The following is a 26,398-nucleotide window of genomic DNA, read 5'->3' as shown; positions in this document are numbered from 1 at the left end:
AGTTGGATGCCTTGACGGCACAACCCGAGGGGGCATAGGCTCAGGGTGAAGAGCTGAGGCTGGCGAAGATGCGACAAGCTTGCCTGAGGAGTTCTGTCGTGGTCCGTGTCCAGACTGAGTTGGTCATGCCAGCCTTGGTCCCTTCGACGTCGAAATATGCGAGCTGCAGACCAGGGAAGCGAGTCGCCTCCTCTGCGGTGCTCAGTAATAGTTTAAATGTTTTTTGTTAAATAAAGCATAAACTTCTAGCGGAAAAGAGGTGAATTGGGTGCCATCCCAGAGCGCCATACCGGCTATGGGGCGACGGTGGCGACGGGAGCAGGAGGCATCCCTCATGGCCTTCTCGAGGCAGGCAGCACGGGACGACGGTTCCGCATTTCGGCCACGGTACGACGACATGGTCGGGGAGATTGACGCAGGTGCAGGCTTCGGCGGCGGCTGCAAAGTCACATATCGATGGTCACTCCTGGGATAGACTCAGCGTACCATTCTGCTCGTAGTAGCAGCAGCAGGTTCGAATGGACTGCCTGAAGGGTCGCGCAGAATTTCGGCGTATCCATGCGTTGCGCGTCCCCTTGAGGAGTAAATTGGTGAGGGAGTCTCGTCGATGGGGGAAGAAAGAAGCAATTCGGCCAGGCAACTACTGCCGGACATGCCTGCACCAAAAAATGAACTTCTATCAGCAGACATTATTGCCTCAAAGCAGCCTCAGGTATCGACAGCAAGTATAGTGCTTGCTAGTACTCCGCACCTGGCAGATACATGCACTGCCAATGCACATTCATCATTGTACTGGCCGCAAGCCGAATAGCACAAGCACACATATCGAGTGCCTACTACGAAAGACTCTCACGCCCGTCATCGAAGCAAGGGCAAGACGGAGGAATCGGCTTGCGCATCGACGATATGCGTGTCATACCATGGTCACGATCGATTCAACTTGTCGAGTCAATCACATACTGCTCAACTCGGCACCTCGCAACGGCCGATGCTGCGCTTCACCGTACTCGTCGTGATCCGCAATCCCGCTCGCCCCCCCGACCCCCGACCCCTCCTCGCCTCCTCGCCTCCTCGAGTTGACACTTGGACGGGATTTCAACAATCGACCGAGGCCCGGCACTCACTTGGCTAGGTGGCTCACCACCGTCTTCCCCTCGGGCATCTTCCAGTGCGTCAAGACGCCCCCCCAACTCTCCTCGCTGTAGCCGTCCTGAACCTTCTTGCACGTTCGCAGCCCCCACTCGGAGACACCGACCATGAGGCAGCTCTCGAACATGAAGGCGCAGCTGCCCTCGCCGACCTTGGCAGGTCCGAGCTTGGCATCGCGCGCACCCTCGTGGCTCTCGGCGTCGGGCCCGTGGCCGCTCATGACATTGTGCAGGCTCGCACCTCCGGGGACGAAACCGCCGGCGCCGCCGCGCTTGGCGTCATAGCCGCCGCGGATGAGGCCCATGAACTCGCTCATGGTGTTGCGGTGGTACCACGGCGGCCGGAAGGTGTCCTCGCCGACGAGCCAGCGCGGCGGGAAGATGACAAAGTCGGCGACGGCGGTCCCCTGGACGGGCGACGGCGCCGACAGCACCGTGAAGATGGACGGGTCCGGGTGGTCGAAGGAGATGGAGCCGATGGTGTTGAAGCGGCCGAGGTCGTACTTGTAGGGGTAGTAGTTGCCCTGCCAGCCGACGACGTCAAAGGGCGTGTGCCGCTGCCGCGTCTCGAACAGCGTGTTGTTGAACTTGACCGTCACCCTGTACTCGGCCGGGCCGTCGGAGGCGGTCGCGCCGGCGTGCTCGCTGAAGTGGGCGACGGGCGCCTGGAAGTCGCGCGCGTTGGCGAGCCCGTTGGAGCCGATGGGGCCGAGCTCGGGCAGGTTGAAGTGGCCCTGGTAGAGCTCGAGGGCGTACCCGCGGGCGGGGGCGTCCGTGGCGAGCCGGACCTGGTACTTGACGCCGCGGGGGATGACGGCAATCTCCATCTGGCGGACCAGCAAGCAGCCGAACTCGGTCCGGATGTCGAGGTCGCCTTCCTGCGGCACGATGAGGAGGTCGCCGTCGGCCGAGTAGTAGGCCGCCGTCTCGTCCATGCTCCTCCCGGCGGCGTAGACGTACATGGCGAGGCCCTGTTTCTGGGTCACGTCGCCGGCGCCGGCGACGAGCTTTAGGCCGGAGACGAAGTCGAGGTCCTTGGCCTCGTTGTGGTCAAAGGGGTCCCACCGCAGCTGGTTGGGGATGTAGTGCATCTTCGGCGAAGCTTCGTCGCCGGTCGTTGGCGGCTGCCGCTGTTGGTAAGGCGGGTGGGCGCACGACGGCAGGATGCGGTAGAGCCATGACTGCTTGTTGTCGTGTCGGGGCGCCGTAAAGGCCGTGCCCGAGAGCTTCTCGGCGTAGAGGCCAAACGCCGGTTTCTGCGGGTTGTTGTGGCCGATGGGAAGGCAGCCTTCGACGGCCTCGGACCTGCGAAAAGTCGACAGAGTCAGTCGACGACGAATGGATAGCTGGCTGGCCAGCACCCACTTCACGACAGGAAGCCGAGGGACGCGAGCCCGGGGATGGGGGAGAGAGCAGGGCAGCTCGCGACCGGCCGGGCGACGTACTCGAAGTGGCAGTTGAAGCCGTTCTGGTAACGGTACTTTTCCTGCGTCTCAAACTTGGTAACCGGCATGGTGGGCAGGAAAGGGCGATGTGCCTCGTCTCGCAGTCGGATGCAAACGCTGCTGATCAGCGGGATGGAGTGGAAAGAAAAGTAGATGTGGCGATGGTCATGATAGGAAAGTTCCCGAACCCATACGAGCACGAGTATTATTACTTACTCTGCAGCACAAGCATCCGCGACGTAAGCACGGTACGTACTTGGAGAGCTGCGTTTACCGAACCACCGTGCCATGCCCTGACGTGATTTCGACATCGATGCCGAGCCATGCCTCCGCTTCCCGCTGGGATTCCGCCGTGGAGACATAAAGCCGGGCGCGGGGCTGCCGCCCGACAGTAGCCGCCGATTAATAGTCGGGTAACCCACTTGGTGATGTCACGTGCGGGGCAGCACTGTGTGGTACAAGTGCTTGTACACGTGCCTGCACCTACAGTACAGTACAGTACTTACTGTAAGTACCGACTGTGCATTCATTACACCTACGTATGGTACATCGCGTGTACACTTGCATCCACCTACATGTATTACACCTACTCCTACGGAGTACTCCATGGTCACACCTACATCATTCCATGTAGGTGCATGCAAGTATACCTGTAGTGTATCTGAACAAGCGCAGAACTGCAGGGCAAGCAGAGAGAACTGGTATGCAGTCGCAACGCTCGCTGAAATTCCAAATCTCCAGGTGAATCCACTGACTTTCCTCTACCCATCCCAATATCCCCATAGTAAATGCCGATGCCAACCTGTCATCCGCCTCTGGGCTCAAACATGACGAGTCATATTATATGCAAGATTCCTGCATGCGGCATACAACGTCATTGCCTCACGACAGACTACATCACGCCATGCACAGCGTTCATTTCATCGTCCATTGCTGTATTCATCGGGGCACCATCCCCCATGGCCACTTCATCGCGGCGTACGCATACGTGCGAATGTACAGGTCCACCTGGTGAGCGGCGGCAGAAATCAAGTCGCTACATGCCGGGCGGTGACTCGCATCGGAAGCAGCGAGCCGAAAGAGAACTGCGCAACGACATGTGGCAACCGATATGGCGCAGCCAAGAATCACTCGTCGTCCTTCTTGCCCTTCTTCTTCTTGCCACCACCGCCGCTGCCAAAGTTGCCGATGGCGGGCTGCTTCTGAAGGTGGACAACCAAGCGGGTCCACGACTCCTCCTTGTCCCACTCGAAGCCGGCGAGGTACGGGTTGTCGAGCTCGTCATCAGCCTGGAGAGGGGAGGGTTAGTTGATGCGCCGAGCGACCCTTTCTCCGCCTGGGCTGCTCACCCGTTTCCGGTACGACTTGTAGATGGCATCCAGGGCGTCCTTGATGGTGACGCCCTTGAGGTTCCGCGCCGTCACCTCCATCCCGAGCGGGAAGTGCAGGTCGATCTTCTTGACGGGGGGCGTTGTCAGGTGAAGCTTGAGGATGGCCGACTCCTCGACCGTCGTGGGGCTCGAGTTGATCTTCCTGCACAGCACGGTGAGCATTCACGGCGAGGGGAGACACGGTCGTTCGGCGGACGTACCAGCCCGTTTTTTGCGTCTCGACGGGCAGCTGGATCTCAATCTTATCCTTCTCTGCGGGCGAGCACGTCAGCCTTGGTACTCGAGCGACCAAGACATGGCCTCCACGGCGTCGGCGCGAGCCGCCAACGATGACGTCTTGCGACGAGAAAGGAATCGACGACAAGGGGGAGGAGCGACGGTCGGCCGCTGCATAAGCATGGACGAGACGCACCCAGTTCATTGATGTTGAAAACACCAGGTGCCGCCGTGGAGCTTGCCCTCCTATGGCCCTTCTCCTTGGTCGGCGATGACAGGCCTTGGACGGCGGAGTCGACTTTGGAGAGTGCTTCGGTCATGATGGCGGGACTGTGCGTCGTGTCGTGGCGAGGGTTATACACGACCAGGGTTGGACTACTGCTGCTGAGCTCGCGTCGGGTCAGCGGCGAGATCGACGGCCAGGCCGGGGCGGCGAGCCGATGCTTGACCAAGCAGGAAGCTCCTCGACAAGCGGAAGGGGGTGCGAGACGAACCTTGATATTGGAGGATGGTTGGTGCTTGTGAGGGAAACGGTGAGCGGTTGTGACGGAGGGAGGGAGGGAGGGAGGAGGTGAGGGGAAGGAGAGGGGAAGGAGGTGTCAACGACGGGCGGTTGGCCAGAGATGGACAGCGCATGCCTGCCTGAGGTGCGCGCCGAGGTGGCAGCAGGCCGGGCAGGACAGTGCCCTCGAGGAGCCCGTACGGTTTCCTCGGAGCGGGCGGGGTAAGTACCGAGTACTCGCGCCCGTCGTCACGCCGATGGTGCTGTCATTGCGTGCTGTATGGCGTGGCGTCGGTGTATCTTCTTGTACACGCACAGTACGGAGTGCATGGAGGCTAGTGCTTGTAACCAAGTACGTGCCAGCGCATGACGTGGGCTGCCCGGTGCGGCGCGGCACCTGGGCTCGGCGCCCGTTCAGGCTTGGCGTGAGACCCGCAGAAGGCAGTTGATGGCTCCTGGGGGGGAAATCCGGGGAAGCCTGTCGGCGACCCCACAGGCGGTCTGGTCGACGCTGGCATGGCAGGGTGCTTGGGCGGCGGCGGAGCTCGAGGGTGGCACGCCAGGATATTGGGGGATGCGAAACGGCCGTTGCTGGTTTCCGAGCCGCGACGAAGCGCGTCGTGATCCGAGCCCGAGGATTGTGCGCACGCACACCCTCGCATGCGACACCTCCGGCACTAGGTACCTGTAGTTTGTAGGCGGGCTTGTTTGCTGCACCGTACCCTCTCTTCCGGCGTACTGTACAGGTACATGTGCGCAAGCGCAGGTACGCATGTGGCATGGTCTGTTGGGGACATGCGATGATCAGCTAGATAGTCGCGTTACCCCTCGCCGAGGCTTCGGCAAGCCAACAGGAGGGCGCAGGCAGGCCAGTCTGGTTCCTGTTGGGGGCCCTTTGAGCCTCAGGATGCTCCCAGCACGGTGCAGTCTGCCGCTGACGCCGGCTAGGACTGTGGCTCAAGAGCTCCGCACGGTACCCGTACGGTAGGTACCTCGGGGTGCGCAGGGACAAGTAAGTGAGAACTTCCACGCAAAGGACAGTCAGCGAGTTAGTATGGCCGCAAGACACTAGCACGGTTCCGATAATACTCCGTACCAGACAACACTTTCATTCCCTGCATCAATACCGAAGACCGTTGGCTCTAAATACGTACGTGCCGTCGTCTGGAGGACGTCTTCCTGCAACGTCCTCAAGCCCAACCGCCATGCCTCGTTTCCAAGTTCTCCACTGATCAGACGTTACTTTGTCGAATGCCTTCCTTTATTGCCCCTGCAGAGGTTTCCCGGCTCATAAGTGCATGTACATGTACTCCGTACTCCGTACTCCGTACAGCATACCATATCCTGTAGTCTACCCTCTGCTGGTAGTCCCGTGCCTTATCACGTGATTCTCCCTCAACAGCACCAAGTATCCGTACTGTACACCATGTGATTGCGGATTTCAAAAATCCGTCGAGGCGTCGTTAAGCGTCATGAAACACGTTGGCTCCGAACACATTCATACTGTCGTTCAGAGGATTTCTTCCGACAACGTCCTCAAGTCCAGTCGCCATGCCTCATTTCCAAGTCCTCCTCAGACCAGACGTTCCTTTCTTGAATTGCGTTCTTAAACACTTTCCCAATGTTCTACGGCAAGCCGCCCCTTCAAGGTTTCAAAATTTGCACTCCCAAAAGGACGACGAGGATCCGGATACATGTCCAACCATCACATACGAGATTGGCCTGCACGTCATCTATCCGAAACCCATGCCACAGATGGCGACGTGCTGAAAGCAGAACCTTTGCGGAGCATCGAGAAGTAACCATTGTATCGTCATGTGCAGTCTCTCCATGGAGCAGTCATTACACATGAGCCAAGTCCGCTTGCACGAGCAATATAGCTAGCGCCCAGTGTGCCGACTTTTTCGATTCGAAACCGGCCTTGGGTTCAACCGTACATTGCATGCAGCGCGCAAGTGCTGTGGAGGGCGTTGCTTTCGTAGTCGACCCGGACGCCTGCCACCATGTCCCGGACTCGTGCAGTACACCATTTTGTTCTTGGGAACGAATGGAGGTCGGCAGTTGGTAAGAGAAACTTTGTCGACTAGCTGTCCTGATGGACATGTATTCCGTACACCGCTGTACATGCATGCAGGCATATCCGTAGCAGCAAAATGCAGTCGTGCGTACATGTACTTGCTTGTAGTGCAACTCAAGCACCGCCAGCTCAGTGCAAGTAGTTAATTCTCCATCGTACTGCATACTTTCTCGTCCGTATGCTTCATCCAGCGGGTGGCAGCGAATATATGACTTCAAGCTAGTACGTCGGCAACTTTATACTCGGCAGCTACCTTCTACATTACGAGCTCCGGCGCAAGTCACGCAGGCAGCCAAATGTACGGAGTGCGTCTGTGCAAATCCAGCTTCTTGCATCAACACATGTATCCGTAGGCAGTAGAGATGTATGCGAACAGTACGCGTATTGAAATCCGCGGATGCCTCGGGGGTCTTTCCCTTGTAGCATGCTGCCGGCTTATCTAAATTCGAATGGAAGAGGTTAATACCTGGAGAGCAGGAGACATGTTGCATAATTTTACCAGTTCTTCCTACATGGACCGCCGAACCTTGTTATTCCCACGTATGATAGTGACAAGGCAAATCCGAGGCGATTTTTCACCCGAGTTTGCGGAACCGGTCGCTGCAAGCCTTGCACAGATACATTAGTAGGTAGGCAGCTAAGATATTACAAGGTATTTCTCAGCGATTGCAAGCCGGTCGCAAGAAAAGGTGGATCTCGCTTCACATATAAATATACATACAAGCATGGAAGCCGCGATGGGATGACGGAACGAACAAGTCCCAGAACTGGAAGTCGCGAATGAATCGTAATAGAACAGAAACCGCCTTCCAAAATGCCCAATTCAAACCTACCATCATGCTTCCCAACCTCTTCCTCCCATACACTCTCGCCCCATGCAGCAAAAGTCGGCCCCGAATACAGCACAGTCATGGCTACACTCAAAAATTCCCCAGCACCAGCGTCGAAGGCAAGAGGGGCCTTGACTCATGCGTTTATATTCTTTACACCCGAGTTTGCACTTGAGATGGTCGATTTCACGCCGGAGTCTGACGTTCCAGCGTGTCTCGCCTGGTACCTCTCCGACAAGATCATACGTCGAGTTCGAGTTAGGCACCGATTTGTGTCCTCGGTCGACAAGTTTGCCAAAACCATGTCATCGACTTTCAGCCCGTACTGTCTCGAGGGGTTCAGAGCCAACTGCCAGAATTTCGACAGTCTCGTCGGGTCTACTGCGTCCATGTCAGGAGCCGACGGATGCCAAAAGCTTTCCGAAGTTTTTATCCAGCAGCAAGACATTTATGATTTGATCCAAGGTGTCTGCTCATCAATTGCTCATCATTCCTGGGATGCTGCCTTTGGCGCTCCGCCGCTCCGTCGACGAGGACCAATTCCAGCAGCAATTTCCCAGCTCGTCGGATCGGACCATGCTTCGAGCGCCCGACCCCAGGCGGGCGTAGATGATGATGGCGGTCCGTTCAAGCAGGTAACAATCGTCGGTAAAGGTATCATAGATGCTTGGCAACGACTCCCTTTCACCCAACAGCTGGAAACCGACTGTCCTCAAAACTCCACCTGGACCCCCTCCCAACCTGGAGCATTGTCTGTCTACCATGGCACTTCCCACAACCCCAAGAAAGGAACGTTTAACGAGTTTCTCTCCCAGCCTCCATTTTTGGCCTTGGATGGGGGATCGAGTCGTAATCATATAACCCAGGGCTCGGGACAACTTCCCGTCGTCTGGACCGCTTTCAGCCCCTTGCGCGCTTTTCTCTGGGCAGTGTGGCAGGCAGAAGCTGTTGCTGCCGTGCCCAATCCTGACGCCAAAGGCCGCCTCAACGCAGTCTGGAAATGCGCAGGAAAGACATATGAAGGTGTGATGCTACTCCAATTTTCTGCATCACAACCGCAGCCGCCAGGGCTCACCTCGTATGTCATTCCACGAGGCCGCGAGGAGGAATGGAGCAAAACCGCAAACTCCGACCGTTACGGGTTTTCAGGTATGAACCTAACCCATACTCAGACGCTCTGGGCGCAGTTTTCGACGATTCATGGCCAGGAAATTGGATCCGAGTGGCCTAACTTGGTGCACGGACTGGAGTTGTGGGATTCTCGTCAGGATCTCAGAAAGCTCAGAGTGAAGCAAGTCTGGAGAACGGCCTGGTCTGGTGAAGGGATTTCCAGATTGAACGAAAACCACAAGCAATCTCTGGCCATTCGATTCTACAGGGAGGCGGAAGCCGAGACATCTTGTCCTTCTGAGAGCGAAAAAATCGAAACGGCCAAGAGGCGGCACAGCTACATGGGCGTCAGGAAATTGTTCAGCAAAGGAAAGCATCTAGTCAGTAGGTGACTTGGAAATGAGGCTTGGTGGTTGGACGTGAGAACGTTTCAGGAACCAATCCTCCAGATGACAGTATGTGACTGGATTTTCGGATTCACGTCAGGCTATCAGAAAACCCAGCGTGAAGCAGTTCTGGAGAATGGTCTGGTCTGGCAAAGGAATTGACCGATTGAACGAAAGCCACAACCAAATTCTCGGCATCCAGTACTGCAGGGAAGAGGAAGCCGAGACTCGACGGTGCCGTATCATGGCCGTTGTGCGACCAAATTTTTCACCTCACACTCGAGTCTACGGCCCGACTATCGTCAGCGGCTGCAGCCATGGTGATTGCGGCCCCAGGGACATCAAGAAACTAAGAATGTAGCTAGCACGATTTTCATGGTTGGTCAATGTAAAGCAGCATCTGGTGTCATCGATGAATCCGGCGCCACGCTGTCAGAGAAAAAGCGAAGGTCCATGCCGCACGATAATGAAGCGTCGTTGGTTGGCCATGAGACGTTGGAATCGTGCCATTTCGAGGTGCATGTACATGTGCATACCGTCGTGTAGGACATCGCAGGAATCCACCAGGGCTCCCTCTTAGTGACGACAAATGAACTGCAGCCCTCCTTGCTTACCGTGCAGCGGAGGTAGACTGCAGTCCGTCGCGCGCATCAGGTACCCTGTAAGAGGTTTATCTGCCGTTTGGTTGGATAAGATCCCAGGCGTCGCGAGCTCCACTCCACGTCGTCGAATGGCTTGGTTGTCAGGGCCGGTGTTCTCAGGGGTCCCTTGAACAATAAGGAGGTGCTCATGCTGCGTCGTCGGCCGGGTGACTCGGGCGAGTGACGCGGACAAGCGCTGGGCAGTTGGCGATTTGATGGGTGAGGTTTGGGGGTGGTGAGATCCGTAGAGGATGGTTGGTGATGATGCGACCAATCGCTGCGGCTGGTGCTGATATTCCTCATGAAGATGGCGATCGCAATTGTAGACGAACATATCGGTAAGCGGATGAAGCAACAGTAAGGTAAGCCGGTCACGTATCGTGTACGAGTGCGAGTGTCCGCTGTACGTGGCTGATGTGAGTGTGTGAGCGTGCACCCTCGTCAGGCGAGGGCTTTGCGAAAGGCACAAGGAACAAGAAAAATAAAAAGAAGTGCAGGACAGGATTTAAAATTCGAGTAATATAATTAATGGAAGCAAGAAGAATGCTCATTATCTGACGTAGCGAGAGCGTCTGAACTATGCGGCCTTAAGGCTGGTCGCCTTTTTGCATAGCAAGGTAGGCTGGTGTTTGAGTGATTCGGCATCGAATATTCGGCATCGAATAGGATGCTTCGATGTCATCCGCTGATGCCGAGTCTGGCCCATCTCAGTCACTCCTCTCGAAAATCCAAGGGAAAAAGAGATTTGGACTGAAGAAGTGACCAAGGAAAATGGAAAAGAAAGGAACGTATGGTGCATACCTGAACCGAACGACGGCCAAACTGCCAACCTCGCGTGGTGCCGACGGCAGCAAAACAACGGTCAACCGTTCGGTTCGCACCTCCCCGGGCGTTGGCCGGGAACGACGGTGACATCTCTTGCGACGAATTCGTACTTGCACAGACTTGCCGCCTCGGCATACCAAAGGCCCCACTGGATATTATTTGAGGTGTTCTGCAGAGGCATATGTGGTGTTGGGCCTTTGCTTTTGCGGTGTTGGGCCTTAGCCTTTGTGGTGTTGGGCCGTTGCATTTGAGCTGATGGCAGAGGGGGCCATGACCATTCCGCGCGCATGTGCATTTCTTCTGGCGAAAGTACCGATGCTAAAATAAAAAAGTCAGATCCCTGTCGATGCACCCACAGCCGGTGTTGGTGATGAACGATGTGTGATGTGTGATGTGGTTTAATCTAATGAGTGTTCATGGTGAAAGCTGGATGGACGGATCATGTGGCCGGCGCTCCACGGCTGGGATAGCTGGGATGGAGAAGGCCAACATGAGACGGAGGTAGATAAAGGACGAACGATTTGGGCAGCTCGGATCCGCGGCCGAGACAATCGCGCCATCCCATGACGAAGGGCTCTCGGTATGTTTGAGCCATAGCAAGGTGGTATGCAGCATTATTGGCTCCTTTACCGTGACTACGCCCGGTTAGTATGCTCACTCGGTATTACTCCATAGAGCAACCTGTAGACCAAAATGCCCAGCTCTGCTTCCGCCCTGTCCGCTTCCATGGATTCTTTCACGTTTTCGACGCCACTCTTGGCGCCTTCAATTTCGTGGGGTAATTCATTAAAAATGAATTGAACGGATGAGGTCAGGCGTACGCCAAACATGCCCTGCGTGCCTTGGCAGGAACCCTTTTCGACCTTAAGGAGCCGCGCCGGTGGGGGAATCTGGCTCAAAGTGAGCATGCCCGGCTTCCTGCTCTTCCTGCTCCGCCGACAGAGACAATGGAGAGCATGAGAAGCATGGTCGGGATAGGTAGGAAGGGCGGGCGTACATGCGCAGTCCTCTAGCATGCAGTCGCCGCATAATAAACAACGACGATGAAGGGCTTGGGGTGTCAGCACTCGAAGATATGCAAGGGCCACACATGTCGTGGGGGGGGGGGGGGGGGGGGGGTGGGCTGCTGTTCGTAGCATCCGATGCATGCGTGGCCCTGGCCCCTTTTCAATACCGCTTGGCTCAGAACTGGAGCACGCAGACGTTGAAGCTAACAATACTTAGGTGCAGATGTGTAGGTGGATCAAAATCCGGGGAACCAGCAGCTGACCATCGATCGACCATGGCCAGTTCCAATGGAGCGCAAACAAAGGGGACCGACGATCAGGAGAGAGAAATGCCGCAATCTGGACCGCCATTTGCGCGAGGCGGCAAGGGCTTGGCTTCCTTGGCTGACAGTGCGACAGCAGCAGTGCGAGGGCGAGGGCGAGGACACGACAAGCACATCAGCTGCCGCGGGGGCCTGGTGGTGGGATCGCAGACGGACGGCGACGATATTTGTCAGAGTCGAACAGGGCACAGCCATCTGCGTCCGAGGCTGAGATGCAAAAGTTCCTGGCTTATAGCTGAAGGTGTATGCTAGAAGGTGTAGTTTAGGTGCACGGGAGGGCAGTGAGCGTGTACGGTGGCGCTGCGAAGCGTGCTCGTACGAGAGCAAACTGGTCTGCGAGCCAAGCGATCGCCGTCTCGACTGTCGGCCCCCTCCTCTCTGTCATCCATTGTCGGCCCCCCCCAGGAGGGGAAGGGGGGGACGATTGGACGACGATCGGATCCAGAGCGGTCGCTCCTCATACCTCCTGCCCGACAAGTAGAATTACCCCTTGTGATGGTCGTACCGACAGGCTGAAGTGGAGAGTGCGGTGGAAGGCGGGGTTGGGATGAAGCGGTTCGCAAGAGGTGGACCGATTGTCGTTGGATCGAGTTGGCCGAGACGACAGCCGAGATTCGAACAAGGACAGGATCCCATGTACCGTGCCGTACGGGTACGAAAAAAAATGCAGCTCTGCGCAGGAATGCGGTGCAGTTGGGTCCCGTACCGGCCAAACGGTGCCTAGCTGTGGTCGAGCAGCTGAAGCGCATGCTGCCGTTGCGACACAGCTGGACGGCCGAACCAAACGATCAATCGATGTCCGCATGGGACGGGATCGCTCCGGGCTGTGCAAGCCACGAAGTGAGGCCCTCCGAGCGCTCGTGTCCTCTTGCATGAAGTTGCATCGGCTTGGCTCGCGAAGGATCACGGTTCGGCGAGCGGTAGCACGAGGCGACGGACGGCTGGTGTGGTTGAATTTGGAATCATTGTCGGTCTGTCAATCTGTCTGGCTGTCCGATCGACCAAGGACGACTGCCCAGCCTTTGGCCGAGGCTGGGCATTGCAGGGCATTCATTCTCCATGAAATACAGAGGAGGCATTCTAGCCATTCGAGGCGCTCTCGTCGTTCTGGTCATCCCTTGGCTTTCTCTAGTCCTCGCTAGTCATCCGAAGGTCGGTGAGCTAAGCAAGGGAAGGGACAAGCTTAATTCTAGCGCCCAGCACCTTCCATCTTTGGGCCTCTTTCCCGCCGCCGAGGCGCGCATGGCGAATATTGCTTTGCCGATGGAACAATGCACGTGACTACACCGGCGCCTGCATCCAGGCCTGAGCTGGCTGCCTATTTACGTGTACTTGCTTACATGCACATGTACAGTACTTAAGTATTACGTCTATTACTTTTAAGGACGGTACGGAGTACTCCGTACTTCAGTGCGATGGTAATTACCTGCAGTTACCAATACAAGTACACAAGAAAGTAAGTGCCTAGCCTAACATAAGTATGTACAAGTACGGAGTACTACTCCGTACTTCATCGACGTACAGTACCTTCCAAGGAAGCGTACCTAGCACCTGCAGGTGTGCAGTACATCACGGAGTACGGAGTACATACTGCGTATGAATACAAGTGCATGCACTCCGCACGTACTTACGGAGTACACTTACTTCTTCTCACTCGACAAGTACTATGCACTACTTTAGGTGTACAGTGTACTCAGCAACTCAAGATGCCGTAGTACGGAGTACGGAGTACAGTACAGTACAGTAAGTAAGTGCTGGCATGTATTAATAGCAGGTAGCAAGTGACAACAAGTAAGACCAGCACATGCACAAGTACAAAAACGTGCAAGTACTGTATTCCGGAGTACATGGGTACATACGCAGCACGGACCAGGGTCCTGATTTCATTGCCTACCTAGGGAAGGAGGAAACTTGATTTTACAAAAAAAGTGTGGACTAGGCTAAGCCACAAGAGGGAAGGAGGGAGCAGGGAACACACACGGACGGCTACGAAGGGGGCTGTACTTAATGTATTCTACACCTAAGTACGGAGTAAGTACGGAGTAAGTACATCTAACTACAGTACTTAAGTACATGTACTGTAGGTACTTAAGTACAGCTACGGTAGGTACGGAGTATTGTTAAGTGCACGTGCTCACCACTTGCAACTGAATAAAATAACGATTACGGAGCACAACTACACCAAACGACGGAGTCCCAAATGCTGTCCGATAGGTGTACACCTGCTCGTAGATTTTGGCTTGTCACCACCATCGCCGACGCCGCCGCTGGTAGACTCCGTTCTTGCAGATGGCGACAAACAACGCTGGCGTGACGCAAAGGCAGCACAAAGGCAATGCTGTACAATGGCGCAATCGGGCAAGGGTGTCACCAATCGCATCCTTCATCACGGCATCGCCCGCCATAGGCACACATGTGCAGCATTTGTGCTGCTCGTGCAGACGCCAAGTATCTCGCTATGAGCAGTTGCCGCATTCATTGCACCTAGCAAATTGGCGCAAGTACAGATACGCCATGGCTAATGCTATACCACCCCGTACTCTGCCACGATAACTACAATACCTGCAAGCACATGTACGCATCTAGCAGCGTGCATGTACATATAGCTGCCGTCCGTACCTGTACTGGGATGGAGACGACACGTGCTAAGTACTCCGTACTCCGTATGCCTGTACCTCATACCCGTCCACGTAAGTACATGTATACCTGTGCGGGCAAAGAATAAGGTGAGCCAGTACATCTCTATGCGGCAGCGGTACATGCTAGTCTATCCGATCCTCGTTGACGAATCCTGCTCCATCTGCCAGCCCGGCCAACGAGCCGTGCATCGTGCAGCGCCAAGAACCCTATGCCGCCTCCCCATCACTCCTCCGAACCGAAAGCAAGTCCCAAGCTCCAAGCTTCTCACGCCTCCTCCAACCAGCGCAAGGACGGACTCGTGCTCACCATGCCGCCTCCTTGGCGCCCACTCGTCCGACAGACGCCAGCCGACGGGACAGCTCGCTCGCCCCGCCGTTTGTTTGTTCCGACCTGCATGCTTCACGAGCCCGTCCAGCACGTATCGTGATGTCGATGCGTCTACTGCACACTGTACGGATGCCGATACCATCCCTAGCTACCTGTCGTGCTCTGTTCTGGGTTGCATGTTGCCTGCCGGTCTAGCAGAGCTGGTGCTGGTGCACCTAACCGAGTTCCAGAGTGCGAAGAGTTCGTCACTCGCACAGCACGATGGATCGGCCAGGAGATCGTCATATCCATCCACCCAGCGCAGACGTCGACACTTCGCCTGTCACGTACCGTACACGTGCCCGCAAGTACGGGCACGCCTATGCCCACAACGCTCGTCCCCACCAATATGCTAATCCACCAATATGCTAATCTCACTATCCCCCACGCTCACTCCCACGGCGGGTGCCCTTCCATTGGAACTGCCAATGGAACTTTCCTCGAACGATGAGCCCTGCAATGCAAGCATCTGTTGGATCAACGCCAGCTCGGTACTGTAGGTCCATCTCTTCATTGGGCCAACGCCAACCTACACCCGATTCGAACTGGTCCTCGTACGGTCTGCTGTTTCGTCGAACCCTTCGCTTCCCGCATGACCACGCGAGACTCGAGGACGATTGATGTACACCTGCATCAGCATATGCGACTTGGTACCCATGTTGTGGTTACCCGGCTGGCTGACCGACACACCGCGATGCGAGTACGCGTACATGTGCGATGTGCGGAGCACGTATCCGCGCCAAACCCTTCTGCCGTCAACCCGTCCGTCCCCACGGCCCCGTCGCCTTGCCTCTTGAGCGCCCCCTTGTGCGCATGTGTGCAGCGACCAATGGCAATAATACGAAGCAGGTAATCTTCGGTCGCCTGACCGACCACAGGAGTGTACGACCAGCCCCCGGCATATTACATGTACCTACCCGTACATGGATGTGTGTGCGGCACCATACTATGCGATGCTGTATCTATGGCTATACTAAAGTCCCTGCTCGTCCAGACCGGAGGGTGGAACTCGGTCCGGCCTTCATGCAGCCACAGCCAGGTGTTCTGCACGTCTAATCTTTAGCCTTTCTCGATGCTACGTGAGCTTCTTGCCACCTTCCAAAAGTTCTCTGGTATCCTGTGACGGAGGAACGAGCTGACATCGGTCCAGCTCTCGAGCTGTCGATCCTCGTCGTATGAAAGCAGCCGTCGTCGCTCTCTTGAAATCCTCTTCTCTTCTCCATCCAACTCACCACATTTCGCAAACGACAGGCCCCGGGAAACCGGTGCTGTGCAGTTCGCGATCATGGAGAAAGACCCCAGGTCCGACGCCCACGACCCACCCAAGGATGACGCCGCCTTGAGGAAGTCGTTCACCGGCAGCGTCGGCGAGAAGATGGCAAGCCTTCCCATCCTCCATCAACGACTCCCGGTCATTCATTGTCTCTAACATGTTGCAGATGGCCGAAGATGTTGAGCCAGAAGTTGTTCACGCTCTGGAAGGGTGAGTTCTTTTTTCAAATTCTTTCCCTGTTATTTCTGTTATTTTCCTTTATTCTTCCATGTTTTTTTCGATGACATCGTCAACCCATCATCTGGTCGACGTTCCCAATTCGCCCCGGTTCGCCCTCCAAAACTTCCTTCCTGTGGCTGCTGTCCTGTATCGGCATCGCCGAGACGTTTCTTCCAGTAGAATGGAAATCGTACTCACAATCATGCCTCACGTAGCCATCTCAATGCTACCGAGGATGATATCCTCGAGGCCAAGGAAGCCGCCGCAAACCTGTCGCTCGAGAGCGTGCGCGATGTAAGTGGATCCCGAACTCGAAACGACAGCCGCGCCTGGTCTCGGTTGCTGACCGTGACGCCAAAGATGATGCAAAAAGTCGTCGCCATACACGACGGTGATCCAAACTTTCCCTACGTCACCCTCCAAAAGATCAAGGAGTTTCTCTGTAAGGCTTGCGCCGACGACGCACCCCTCGATTCCGCTCCGATGCTGATGATGCTCTGCCGCCAGCAAACGAGGAGATCATGGAGTTCCCCGAGAAGCACGAGCAGCTCGTCCAGGAGATGAAGCTCGAAGCAGCCCTCATCACCAACAACAGCCCCTACGCCGAGGTTCGTGCCGTCGTCGATAATCACGACGACCCCAACACTCCCGTCTCCACAATTCGCGCCTGGACCATTGGCATCATGTTTTCCGTCTTCCTCGCTTTCGTCAATCAGCTCTTCAGCATCCGACAGCCTGCTATTCGCTTCGATACGAACATTGCCCAGCTGCTCGCCTTTCCCATCGGCAAAGCTTGGGAGCGATGGATGCCCAGGGTCGAGATGGGCATCCCCTTCACGAGGCACCGGATCAACCTCAACCCGGGCCGTTTCAACCAAAAGGAGCACATGCTGATTGCCATCATGGCCAACACCTCCCGCAGCTTGCCCTACACAAACTACATCATCTGGACCCAGGTTTTGCCCCAGTACTTCAATCAGCAGTACGCTCGCCACTTCGGGTACATGTTCCTCAATGGTTTCGCAACCAACTTCATTGGCTACGGCCTCGCCGGCATAACCAGAAAGTTCCTCGTCTACCCCTCCTACTGCGTCTGGCCCATGTCCCTTGTCACCATCGCCCTGAACTCTGCCCTGCACAACGAGGAGAACCAGAGCGTTCTGGGCCCCTTCAAGAAGACGTGGTCCATGTCGCGATACAAGTTCTTCCTCTACACCTTCTCCGCCATGTTTGTCTACTTCTGGTTTCCCAACTACATCTTCCAGGCCATGTCGTATTTTTCATGGATGACCTGGATCGCCCCGACAAACCTCAAGTTGAATATCCTGACCGGCATGCAGAACGGCCTTGGTGTAAGGCCCCTCCTTACCCGTCCTTGAGAATGAAGAAAATCGAGCTGACCAGGTTTGCCTTCATTCTCTAGCTCTTCAACCCGTGGCCCACCTTCGACTGGAACGTTGTTTGCTTCATGAACGGAACCGATCCCCTCGTCAGTTCCATCCCATCATTCATCGTCCCGCTCCGTCCGCTGACATCCGGTAGATGCTTCCATCCTTCTCGACCTTCAACGCCGTCGCCGGCATGTTCATCACCGGCCTGCTCATTCTTGTCGTCTGGTTCAATAACCTGTGGAACACCGGCTACCTGCCCATCAACACTAACCGAATTTTTGATCACTTCGGCAAGCTGTACAATGTCTCTGCCACCCTTGACCACCGTGGCATGTTCCATTTGGAGAGCTACTCTGCCTACTCTGCTCCATACATGGGAGCTGCCAATGCCCTCCTCTACGGCTGGTTCTTCGCCGTTTACTCAGCCGTCATCGCCCACGTCATTTTTTATCACCGCTACGAAGTTTCCTTGGGCTTCAAGAATCTCTTCAGGGGCTTCAAGTGGAAGAAGAGTAAGAAAACCGAGGGACATCCAGCCGAGGAAAACGAAGGCGAATACATGGATGTGCACAATCGTCTGATGGCGGCATACCCCGAAGGTATGGAGAATCCTTGCATTTGCCATGTAGTGCCAACTCGGACCTGGGCAAGGTTTCTAACAATTTCTCAGTCTCTGAGTGGTGGTACTTTTCCGTTCTCGTCATCTCCGTCGTCTTTGGCGTCCTCGGCATCGCACTCTGGCCGACCTACACCTCGCCTGCCGTCGTGCTCTGTATGCGCCACCCCGACCCCTCCGCCGAAGTTCCTGGTCGTGCTAACTGTGAGCACCAGATGGTATTCTTCTCTGCTTGATCTTCGTCGTACCCATCGGTGTCGTCACAGCCATGACGGGCATGGAGGTCACCCTCAACGTGCTCGCCGAGTTCATCGGTGGTATGATCGTCGAGGGCAACGCGCTTGCCATGAATTTCTTCAAGTCATACGGGTATGTGGTGGATTTCCATGTTCCAATTGAAGCCAGACTTTGCTAACGGGACAGATATGTCACATGCGCCCATGCGCTCTCTTTCGCCAACGACTTGAAGATTGCTCATTACGTCAAGGTTTGCTACCATCTCAATGGCTTGCTGTGGGAGCGCTGGCGTCTGACCCAAGCTAGATCCCTCCGCGTGTTACCTTTGCAGGCCAGATGCTTGCCACCCTTATTTCGACCTTGATTTGCACCGGAATTATGAAGTTTCAGGTAAGGGACCCATATATCCTTGCCCCGATGTGTTCAAACTCGAAAATGATCTAACTCGACTCTTTCAGATGGATATCAAGAATGTTTGCACGCCCGATGCACCAATGCGTTTTTACTGTCCTGGGCCAAACACTTTCTTCACGGCCTCCGTCCTCTGGGGCACCATTGGCCCTATCAAGGTCTTTGGCAAAGATGGCCAGTACAAATTCCTGCTTCTTGGGTTCCCCATCGGCATTATTCTCGTCAGCCTCATGTGGTTCCTGAGGAGGACGTGGCCGAACAACCAAGCCCTGCGACAGATCCACGTCGTTGCCGCCATCGCGGGATCGCTTCACTGGGCCCCTTACAGCTTCTCATATGCCTGGCCGTGCGTGCCCATTGCCTGGTTCTCGTGGATCTACATCCGCAGCCGCTACCTGGCGTTCTGGTCCAAGTACAACTTTGTGCTATCGGCCTCATTTTCCGCCGGCGTCGCCATCTCTGCCATTGTCATGCTCTTCTCCGTTCAGTGGGCGGGCATCGAGATCAAATGGTGGGGCAACACGCAGCCCTACATGGGGTGCGAAGGCAAGCCCTGCACGCTGTTGAAGCTGGCCAAGGGCGAGCGGTTCTACCCATGGTGGGATCCCAGCAAGGTCCCTGCTCCTTGAAATTCATGAATCGACCATGCGACCCCTGATGGCGTTGAGGTCCGTTGGAGCCGACGATTATTAGTGACGTTGATGAATGAGTGTGATTCGTTTCATTGTTTCATGTTCTGGTTTTGCTGCATTTGGATGATAGCGCAGCGCGTGTTGGCTGGCATCGTCTCCTGACAGAATTGCTGTCTCATAAATACCTATCAATGACCCCACTAGTTCTCCAAACTGCTATTTTGCAGCCTTACAATTCAAGGAAATTCATCTAGGTGTACTCAATACATACACTTGCTAGTTTCCACCAGTGTCCATGCAGTCAGTGTCTGTACACAGACGGGACTGCAAATCAGTCTTCGATGTTATCAGATATTATATGTGCGCGAAACGCTGCCACGCCGATATCAGCTCTTGACAATTGCACAGCAAGACATGAGCACCAGACATAGCACGAGTCCATACTGTTTTAGCTTTCTCTATATTTAACGACGACGTCCTTTTTATCATCTGTCTCTTTCCTGGAGCTAGGGTTCTGAAGAGTGACGAATCCATCTGAGACCACCAACTGACACCCACCGGTCTATCGTGCGCCGCAACCGAATGCAAGTACAGGAATGAAATAGAGAGCCAATGCGAGTGTGATATGCAACAAGAGAATTGTACGTGGAGCCGAAATGCTCCCCATCTTAGTGGGCAGTGTAGCATACGGTTTCCCCCGTGAATGGCGGGTGTGAAGTCGTGCAGATGCGAGGCGAGAAATGGCGCTGTAGGGTGAATCGAAGGGAGCGGGGAGGGTAGGTTATTCCTTCTTCTTGCCCTTGCCGAGTTGCTTCTTGGGCACGCGGGCAAGCCAATAGACGAAGAGGGCTGCGACAACGTTGAAAATGACATACGCCCACAGGATGCCAAAGTTGCGCCAACGATCATCGTAGTTGCTGCTCACGCCCGCGAGGAACGTGTTGGTCTCGGAGATTGGGCAAAAGGAACAGAGAACGGTGGAGGTGTCGTTTTGCAGCTTTCCGCCAAAGACAGACTCATACGCGGCCATGTATTCGCCACACGTCTGGCCGTCGGGGGGCGCGAAGTGCAGGAACTCGTTTTCGGCGCAGACGACGACGGTGTTGGCAACGCCCACGCTGAGAAGGCCGCTCACAAGGTATGTGAATGGCGAAACGCGATCTGGATATGTTAGTCAGGGGCGACCAACAACGGAGGGGCAGAGAGCCTGCACAGGCGTGGGGGAATGCGTGCTTACACATGAAAATCCAAAAGCCAGGGAGGGTCGCGGGGGTCGCGAGGACACCGCAGAAGATGAGGCACAAGGTAAACATCAGGTTGGCCATGTTTCCACCAGCCTCGGCGGTTTCGAAGCCGGCAATGATGAACGTCGAGAAGGTGCCGGTGAAGATCATGAACATGAGCAGGAAGAGGAACATGAGGGCCCCGCGCTCGGCAACAGCATCCGTAGGTATGGCGTTGCGGTAGAGGCCGACGGGATAATACCAGCAAAAGTACATCAGGACGGCCATAAGACTATTCCAGGGTAATTCGACAATGATCTGCGACAGCATGAAGACCTTCCAGGAATACACCTTGGATGGCCGCTCTCGGGCTTCGTAAAGGGAGCGCTGTATGACAAACTGCGGCATGGACTGCTGGACTATTTGGCCGAAAACGGTAAGGAGCTGGAATATGGCGAACATTTGATTCTGCAGGCCTTGAATGCTGTTGGGGGCATCGAAGAAGATGAAGCCGATGAAGAGGGCGACGAGGGTGCACAGGGCAGTCTTGGAGTAAATGTAGACGGGGGTTCGCCAGTACTGCTGGAAGACGCGGTAGATGTTCTCCTTGAGCTGGACGGCAAGAGGGGCTGCGAACTCGCGGTAGCTGCCGGCGTCCTCATCTGCCGGCGGGTTATCCGTCGTGTCGCGCTTCTCGCGCTTGATCTCTTCGAGCTCTTCCTGAACGGCCGTGTACTCGGGGCTCTCGCGCCACGTTCTGAACCAGTCAATATCCGTCGACGTTCCGGGCGCGGCCCCGATAACCTCCAACATCCACTCGGCCGGGTTCGCCTCGTCGGGACAGGGATGGCCGCCGTTGCGCTCAAAGTAGCTGGTCAGCATCTTTGAGTTTTCGCCAATCTCGCCAAAGTAGACCGTCTTGCCGCCCTTGGCAAGGAAGAGCAGACGATCAAAGCGCTGGAAGAGCATGGCAGACGGTTGGTGGATGGTGCAGAGAACGGCCTGGCCGGCCTTGGTTAGCTTCTCGAGGAGATCCAGGATGGCCCAGGAGGTTTGCGAGTCGAGCCCGGAGGTAGGCTCGTCGACGAAGAGCAGGAGCGGGGGCTTCGCGGCGAGCTCGACACCAATGGTGAGACGCTTCCGCTGTTCGACGTTCAGGCCTTCGCCCGGAACACCGACGACAGCATCGGCATACTCGTCCATCTCGAGGAGCTTGATGACCTCCTCGACGTACGCGAGTTTCTCCTCCTTCGGCACGTGGGCGGGCTGCCGCAGAAGGGCGCTGAAGTTCAGGGCCTCGCGGACCGTCGTCGTCTGCAGGTGCAGATCCTGCTGCTGGACGTAGCCGGTCTTGCGCTGGAAGGACATGTCTCGCAGCTGTCCGTCGACGAACATCTCGCCGGTGATGACGCCCATGGCCGTGCGGTCGGCCAGGCAGTCGAGAAGAGTGGTCTTGCCGGCACCGGAGACGCCCATGAGAGCCGTCAGCGTTCCGGGCTTCACCCAACCGTCGACGTGGTCGAGGATGCGGCGCGGCTCGCCCTTGATCTTGATGTCGTAGCACACGTCGTGCCACTGGAAGACGGAGGTCTGAACCTGGAGCACGCCGCCTTCCTTGCCCTGCCTGTGGCTCCTCTCGGCGGTGACGATGGGGCCGATGTTCGCCATGACGGCCTCGGCGTCGCGCTTCTTCTCAGCGTGCCTGGCCGCGGCCGGCTTGTGGCCGCGGCGGTACATGAGCACCTCGCCCTTTGATTTCTTCTCCGACACCAGCTCGGCGGCGACGAGGTAGCAGAAGAGGAGAAAGACGGTGAAGGCGATGATGATGCCAAAGTTGCGCCAGCGGTTGACCCATTCGTAGCCAAACTGCGAGCGGATGTACTCGTCTCCCGACACGTAGGAACGTCCCGGAACGGCACCGACGGAGCTGCAGACGTGATTCGCGCCGCCGACACCGGCATACTCCGACAACTGAGCGGTCGCCTCGGCAGTCGGTCCCTGGGCCGTCGGAACGAACTGGTCACACTCAAACTGGCGGTTGTGGAACTCGTTGACCATGAGGTCCTCGAAGGCGTAGGCGAGGGGGTCGATGTAGCTCAGCCACCGGCACCAGTCGAGCATGTAACGCTTGGGCAGGACGAAACCGGTGAAGACTACGAGGTAGAGGATGAGGACGGCGGCGGGAACGAGGGCTTGGAACAGGGTGCGCGACGCCGAGGCGATGGTCCGGAAGATCATGGACATGACCATGACGGTGGCGAAGGAGATAAGCAGGAAGAAGAAGAAGGCGCTCGGCTCCCTCCGGAGGTTGGTCATGAAGTAGATGGTCAGGTTGAAGATGATGGAGTTGACAATCTTGTACGGCATGTCGCACAGCATGGAGGCAACGGCCTCGGCCGACGGGTGGTACAGGGCATAACGGCTATGCTTCTCGACGATGGGTCGTTGGGCATAGAGGGTGAGGATCTGCGGGGGGGGTTCGTCAGCGGGCGGAGGGCTCGCGGGAAGGGCCGGTCCATACCTCGAGGGCCGACGCGAAGGCGTTCATCAGACAGGCGAAGAACAAGAGGGCGCCGCGCTGGAAGAAGCTCGAGGAGGTGTCGCTAAGGTTGAAGAAGACGCTGCCGATGATGAGGGCCATGACGAAGTTTCCGATGAGGGCACCGACGGTCAAGCTGGGGTCGCCGCTCAGGCGCTTCCAGCCTCGCCACAGGCACAGCTGGACCTGCTGACCGTACGACAGGGTGAAGGGCGACTTCTTGCGCTGGCCCTTGGCCTGCTGGGCGCGCTTGGAGGCGCGGAAGGCCTCGGCCGAAGGCCCGTCGATGGGGTGCGACTTTTTGTACTCCTCAATCTCGGCCTGCAGGGCCGCGTACTCGGCGCTGTCCCTCCAGGCGGCAGCAAACTCGTCGGGCGTCCTGGGGGCCTTGCCCTCGAAGCCAGGTCGGACAACACGCTCCAGGGGGGAGGTCATGGAGGTCAAGAAATCGGGCGTCGTCTGTCGCGGGGGGCATTCGAAGCCGAGGTCGACGAAGTACTGCTTCGCGGCGTCGGCGCGGCCGAAGAAGATCTGGCGACCCTCGTAGAGAACGGCGGCCTTGTCGAAGAGGTCATAGGCGCTCTGGGGGGCCTGGTAGATGGAGACGAAGGCGGTGCTGGAGAAGAGCTCGGTCTGCAGGCGCAAGGTTCGGCAAAACTCGATGGCGTTGGCCGAGTCGAGACCGCGGGTGGAGTTGTCCCAGCACTGAAGCGGAGCGCCGGACAGGGCGGCCTCGGAGATGGTGACGCGCTTGCGCTCGCCACCCGAGACGCCGCGAATGTACTCGTTGCCGACGCGCGTGTTGACGGTGTGGGTGATGCCGAACATGGCCATGACGACGTCACGGAGGTGGGCGGCGAAATCATTCCGGTTGAGTCCCTGGGGTAGCTGGCGGGGCTGGCGGGCGCGGGCGGCAAAAGTGAGGGTATCGCCAACCGTCAGCATGGGGAAGTGGACGTCGACCTCGGCAGTGTAGATGGCTTCGCCCCGATGGTTCGTGTGCATTTCCTTGGCGGTCATGCCTGCAATTGAATTGAATCAAGTTAGCCGACGCTGCATGTTCCACACGGGCGGCGGAGGCGGGATGCGGGCGGGCGGCAACTTCCGCGCGACTGTTCCACTGGAGGCCCGCAGCGACCACGTTTTGGGGAGGGTGTCGCAGATCTGGGGTGGTGCGGCATCTTCCGTCCGATCGGATGCCGCGATATGCGATGGAGATTTATTACATAAATGACAGGCGCGCACGGCGGTTGCACGACGCCAAAGGGTACATGGATGGCAAGCGAAAACGACACGACGAAACGATTTTCCAACTCGGCGACGAACAAGGAGGGGCGAGACAGTAAGGGGAAAAAACGCGAAAGGGAACGTACCCTGATAATTGAAGTAGGAACCATCGTCGACAAAGATGCCGTTCATCTCGCCGGCGATGGTCTTGAGGAAGGTGGAGCAGCCGGCTCCGGGGGGTCCCAGGACGACGAGCATCTCGCCGTCGCGCACGAGGCCGTCGAACTGCCTCAGGATGTCGATGCGCTGGCGTGCTCGGCCCATGAAGCGGCGGAAGAGGCCGGCGAGCGAGAGCCAGACGTTGGCGACATCCTTCTGGTAGTCGGTCGCCTCGCCGTAGCCGAACACGTTGAGGTTCTGGAAACAGACGCCGGCGGATCGGAAGGAGCCCCCGTCCTGCGAGACCAGCTCGACGATGGCCTTGGCCCACTCTCGTCCGCTGAACTTGTCCGAGTTCGGGTTCAGGGGCGAGTCGGCGTCGGCGAAGAAGGGGTTGCTGTCTTTGGAGCCGACGGCCGAGGCTCGAGAGTAGGATCGTGCGAGTGCCTGGACGACGGAGGAGCGGCGCTGCATCTCGACATGGGCGTCGTCGTCAGCATCGTCGTCGTCGTCGTCGGCACCTTTGCGCAGCGTGTTGGGTGGCGAAGGCCGCTCGTCTGTGTCGCCCTCAGTGAGGGAGGTGGCCTGCGTGCTGGTAGGTTCAGGGCTGTGGGAGGGGGCGCCAGCGGCTGCGGTGGCTGCTGCGGTGGCGACCATCTCGACTTCGTCGCGGGTGCCATGGCGGTCGGTGATAGGAACACCCTTCGACGCAGCGGTGGCGTCGTAATTAGCATTCATCCCGTACAATGCGGCCATGATGCCGGCGACATTGGTCGATGCCGTCGCTCTAGGAATGGATGCGATGGTAGGACGTGCCGCGGGTCGACACAGGGGGGGGGGCGACCAGCGTCGAGGTGATGCGGAGGCCAACGGCGAGGAGGAGCGGAACGAAGATGGAGAGAACGAAAAGGAGTGAGGGGGTGAGGGAGTGAGGGAGTGGCAGGCGTCAAGACGTTGCCATGGGGGAAGGGGAGAAACAGCTGGGTGGGTGAAGGAATTAATAGTGACGAGCTATGACACGGCAAGGGTAGCAGGTAGGCCGCATCATGAGTAAATAAAACAAAAAAAATGCACCGTACAGACACCGCAAGTAAGTACAGTAGGTACCGTGGCCAAGCAACTCGGCTGGCGGAGAATAACGGAGCAGGCTGACAGCTGGGGATCCCGTGTGGGAGAGCGTCCGGGCCCGAGGAACGATGCGAGGATGCGAGGATGCGAGGGTGCGAGGGTGCGAGGGTGCGAGGGTGCGAGGATATGGTGGGGGCCCGTTGGTCCAAGTCACAATAGTACGGGTACGGGAGGTCCGTACGGAGCACACAAGCTCTTGCGCGCACCAATAGCTGCGGCAAGCGCACTGGGCTAGCACCACCACTGGGCAGTCACGACGGGAGGATCAGCGTCCGGGGGGGGGCGCGGCGCACGAGCCACGAGCCACAAGGGACGCGAAGGGAAAGGACGAGGTGGCAAGGGAAGGGGGCTCGGTTCGTTCATTCGTTCATTCGTTTGCTCGTCGTTCCTTCATGCCGCACATTCGATCATCATTCGTTCCTTCCTTCGTTCCTGC

At 56.9% G+C, this 26,398-nt stretch overlaps 5 protein-coding genes across 5 annotated transcripts; 2 read left to right on the top strand and 3 right to left on the bottom strand.

The window, feature by feature from the left end:
- Nucleotides 1-40: 40 nt before the first annotated feature.
- On the bottom strand, nucleotides 41-2,661 carry DCS_07753 (homogentisate 1,2-dioxygenase; the record flags this gene model as incomplete). The annotated part of the gene is made up of 6 exons (XM_040805037.1): nucleotides 41-192; nucleotides 291-438; nucleotides 487-656; nucleotides 961-1,082; nucleotides 1,125-2,453; nucleotides 2,594-2,661. 6 exons carry the CDS (start codon nucleotides 2,659-2,661, stop codon nucleotides 41-43), a joined length of 1,989 nt encoding a protein of 662 aa, XP_040655141.1.
- Nucleotides 2,662-3,720: 1,059 nt separating this feature from the next.
- Nucleotides 3,721-4,520, bottom strand: DCS_07752 (uncharacterized protein; the record flags this gene model as incomplete). Its single annotated transcript, XM_040805036.1, has 4 exons — nucleotides 3,721-3,882; nucleotides 3,943-4,126; nucleotides 4,185-4,236; nucleotides 4,397-4,520. The coding sequence occupies 4 exons, from the start codon at nucleotides 4,518-4,520 to the stop codon at nucleotides 3,721-3,723; spliced, it is 522 nt and encodes a 173-aa protein (XP_040655140.1).
- A 3,169-nt stretch (nucleotides 4,521-7,689) lies between these two features.
- On the top strand, nucleotides 7,690-9,111 carry DCS_07751 (uncharacterized protein; the record flags this gene model as incomplete). The annotated part of the gene is made up of 1 exon (XM_040805035.1): nucleotides 7,690-9,111. The coding sequence occupies one exon, from the start codon at nucleotides 7,690-7,692 to the stop codon at nucleotides 9,109-9,111; it is 1,422 nt and encodes a 473-aa protein (XP_040655139.1).
- A 7,226-nt stretch (nucleotides 9,112-16,337) lies between these two features.
- Nucleotides 16,338-19,683, top strand: DCS_07750 (uncharacterized protein; the record flags this gene model as incomplete). Its single annotated transcript, XM_040805034.1, has 10 exons — nucleotides 16,338-16,390; nucleotides 16,615-16,841; nucleotides 16,907-17,751; nucleotides 17,823-17,888; nucleotides 17,942-18,389; nucleotides 18,461-18,562; nucleotides 18,622-18,775; nucleotides 18,830-18,893; nucleotides 18,950-19,033; nucleotides 19,102-19,683. 10 exons carry the CDS (start codon nucleotides 16,338-16,340, stop codon nucleotides 19,681-19,683), a joined length of 2,625 nt encoding a protein of 874 aa, XP_040655138.1.
- A 784-nt stretch (nucleotides 19,684-20,467) lies between these two features.
- DCS_07749 (ABC transporter ABCl1) lies at nucleotides 20,468-25,590 on the bottom strand (the record flags this gene model as incomplete). Its single annotated transcript, XM_040805033.1, has 4 exons — nucleotides 20,468-20,847; nucleotides 20,924-23,375; nucleotides 23,431-24,470; nucleotides 24,822-25,590. The coding sequence occupies 4 exons, from the start codon at nucleotides 25,588-25,590 to the stop codon at nucleotides 20,468-20,470; spliced, it is 4,641 nt and encodes a 1,546-aa protein (XP_040655137.1).
- Nucleotides 25,591-26,398: the final 808 nt, after the last annotated feature.

Source organism: Drechmeria coniospora, chromosome 03 (assembly GCF_001625195.1).
Source record: "Drechmeria coniospora strain ARSEF 6962 chromosome 03, whole genome shotgun sequence".
In the NCBI taxonomy this organism is placed as follows: domain Eukaryota; kingdom Fungi; phylum Ascomycota; class Sordariomycetes; order Hypocreales; family Ophiocordycipitaceae; genus Drechmeria; species Drechmeria coniospora.
The sequence above is the reverse complement of the archived record's forward strand: the minus strand, read 5'-3'. Positions and strand labels throughout refer to the sequence as shown.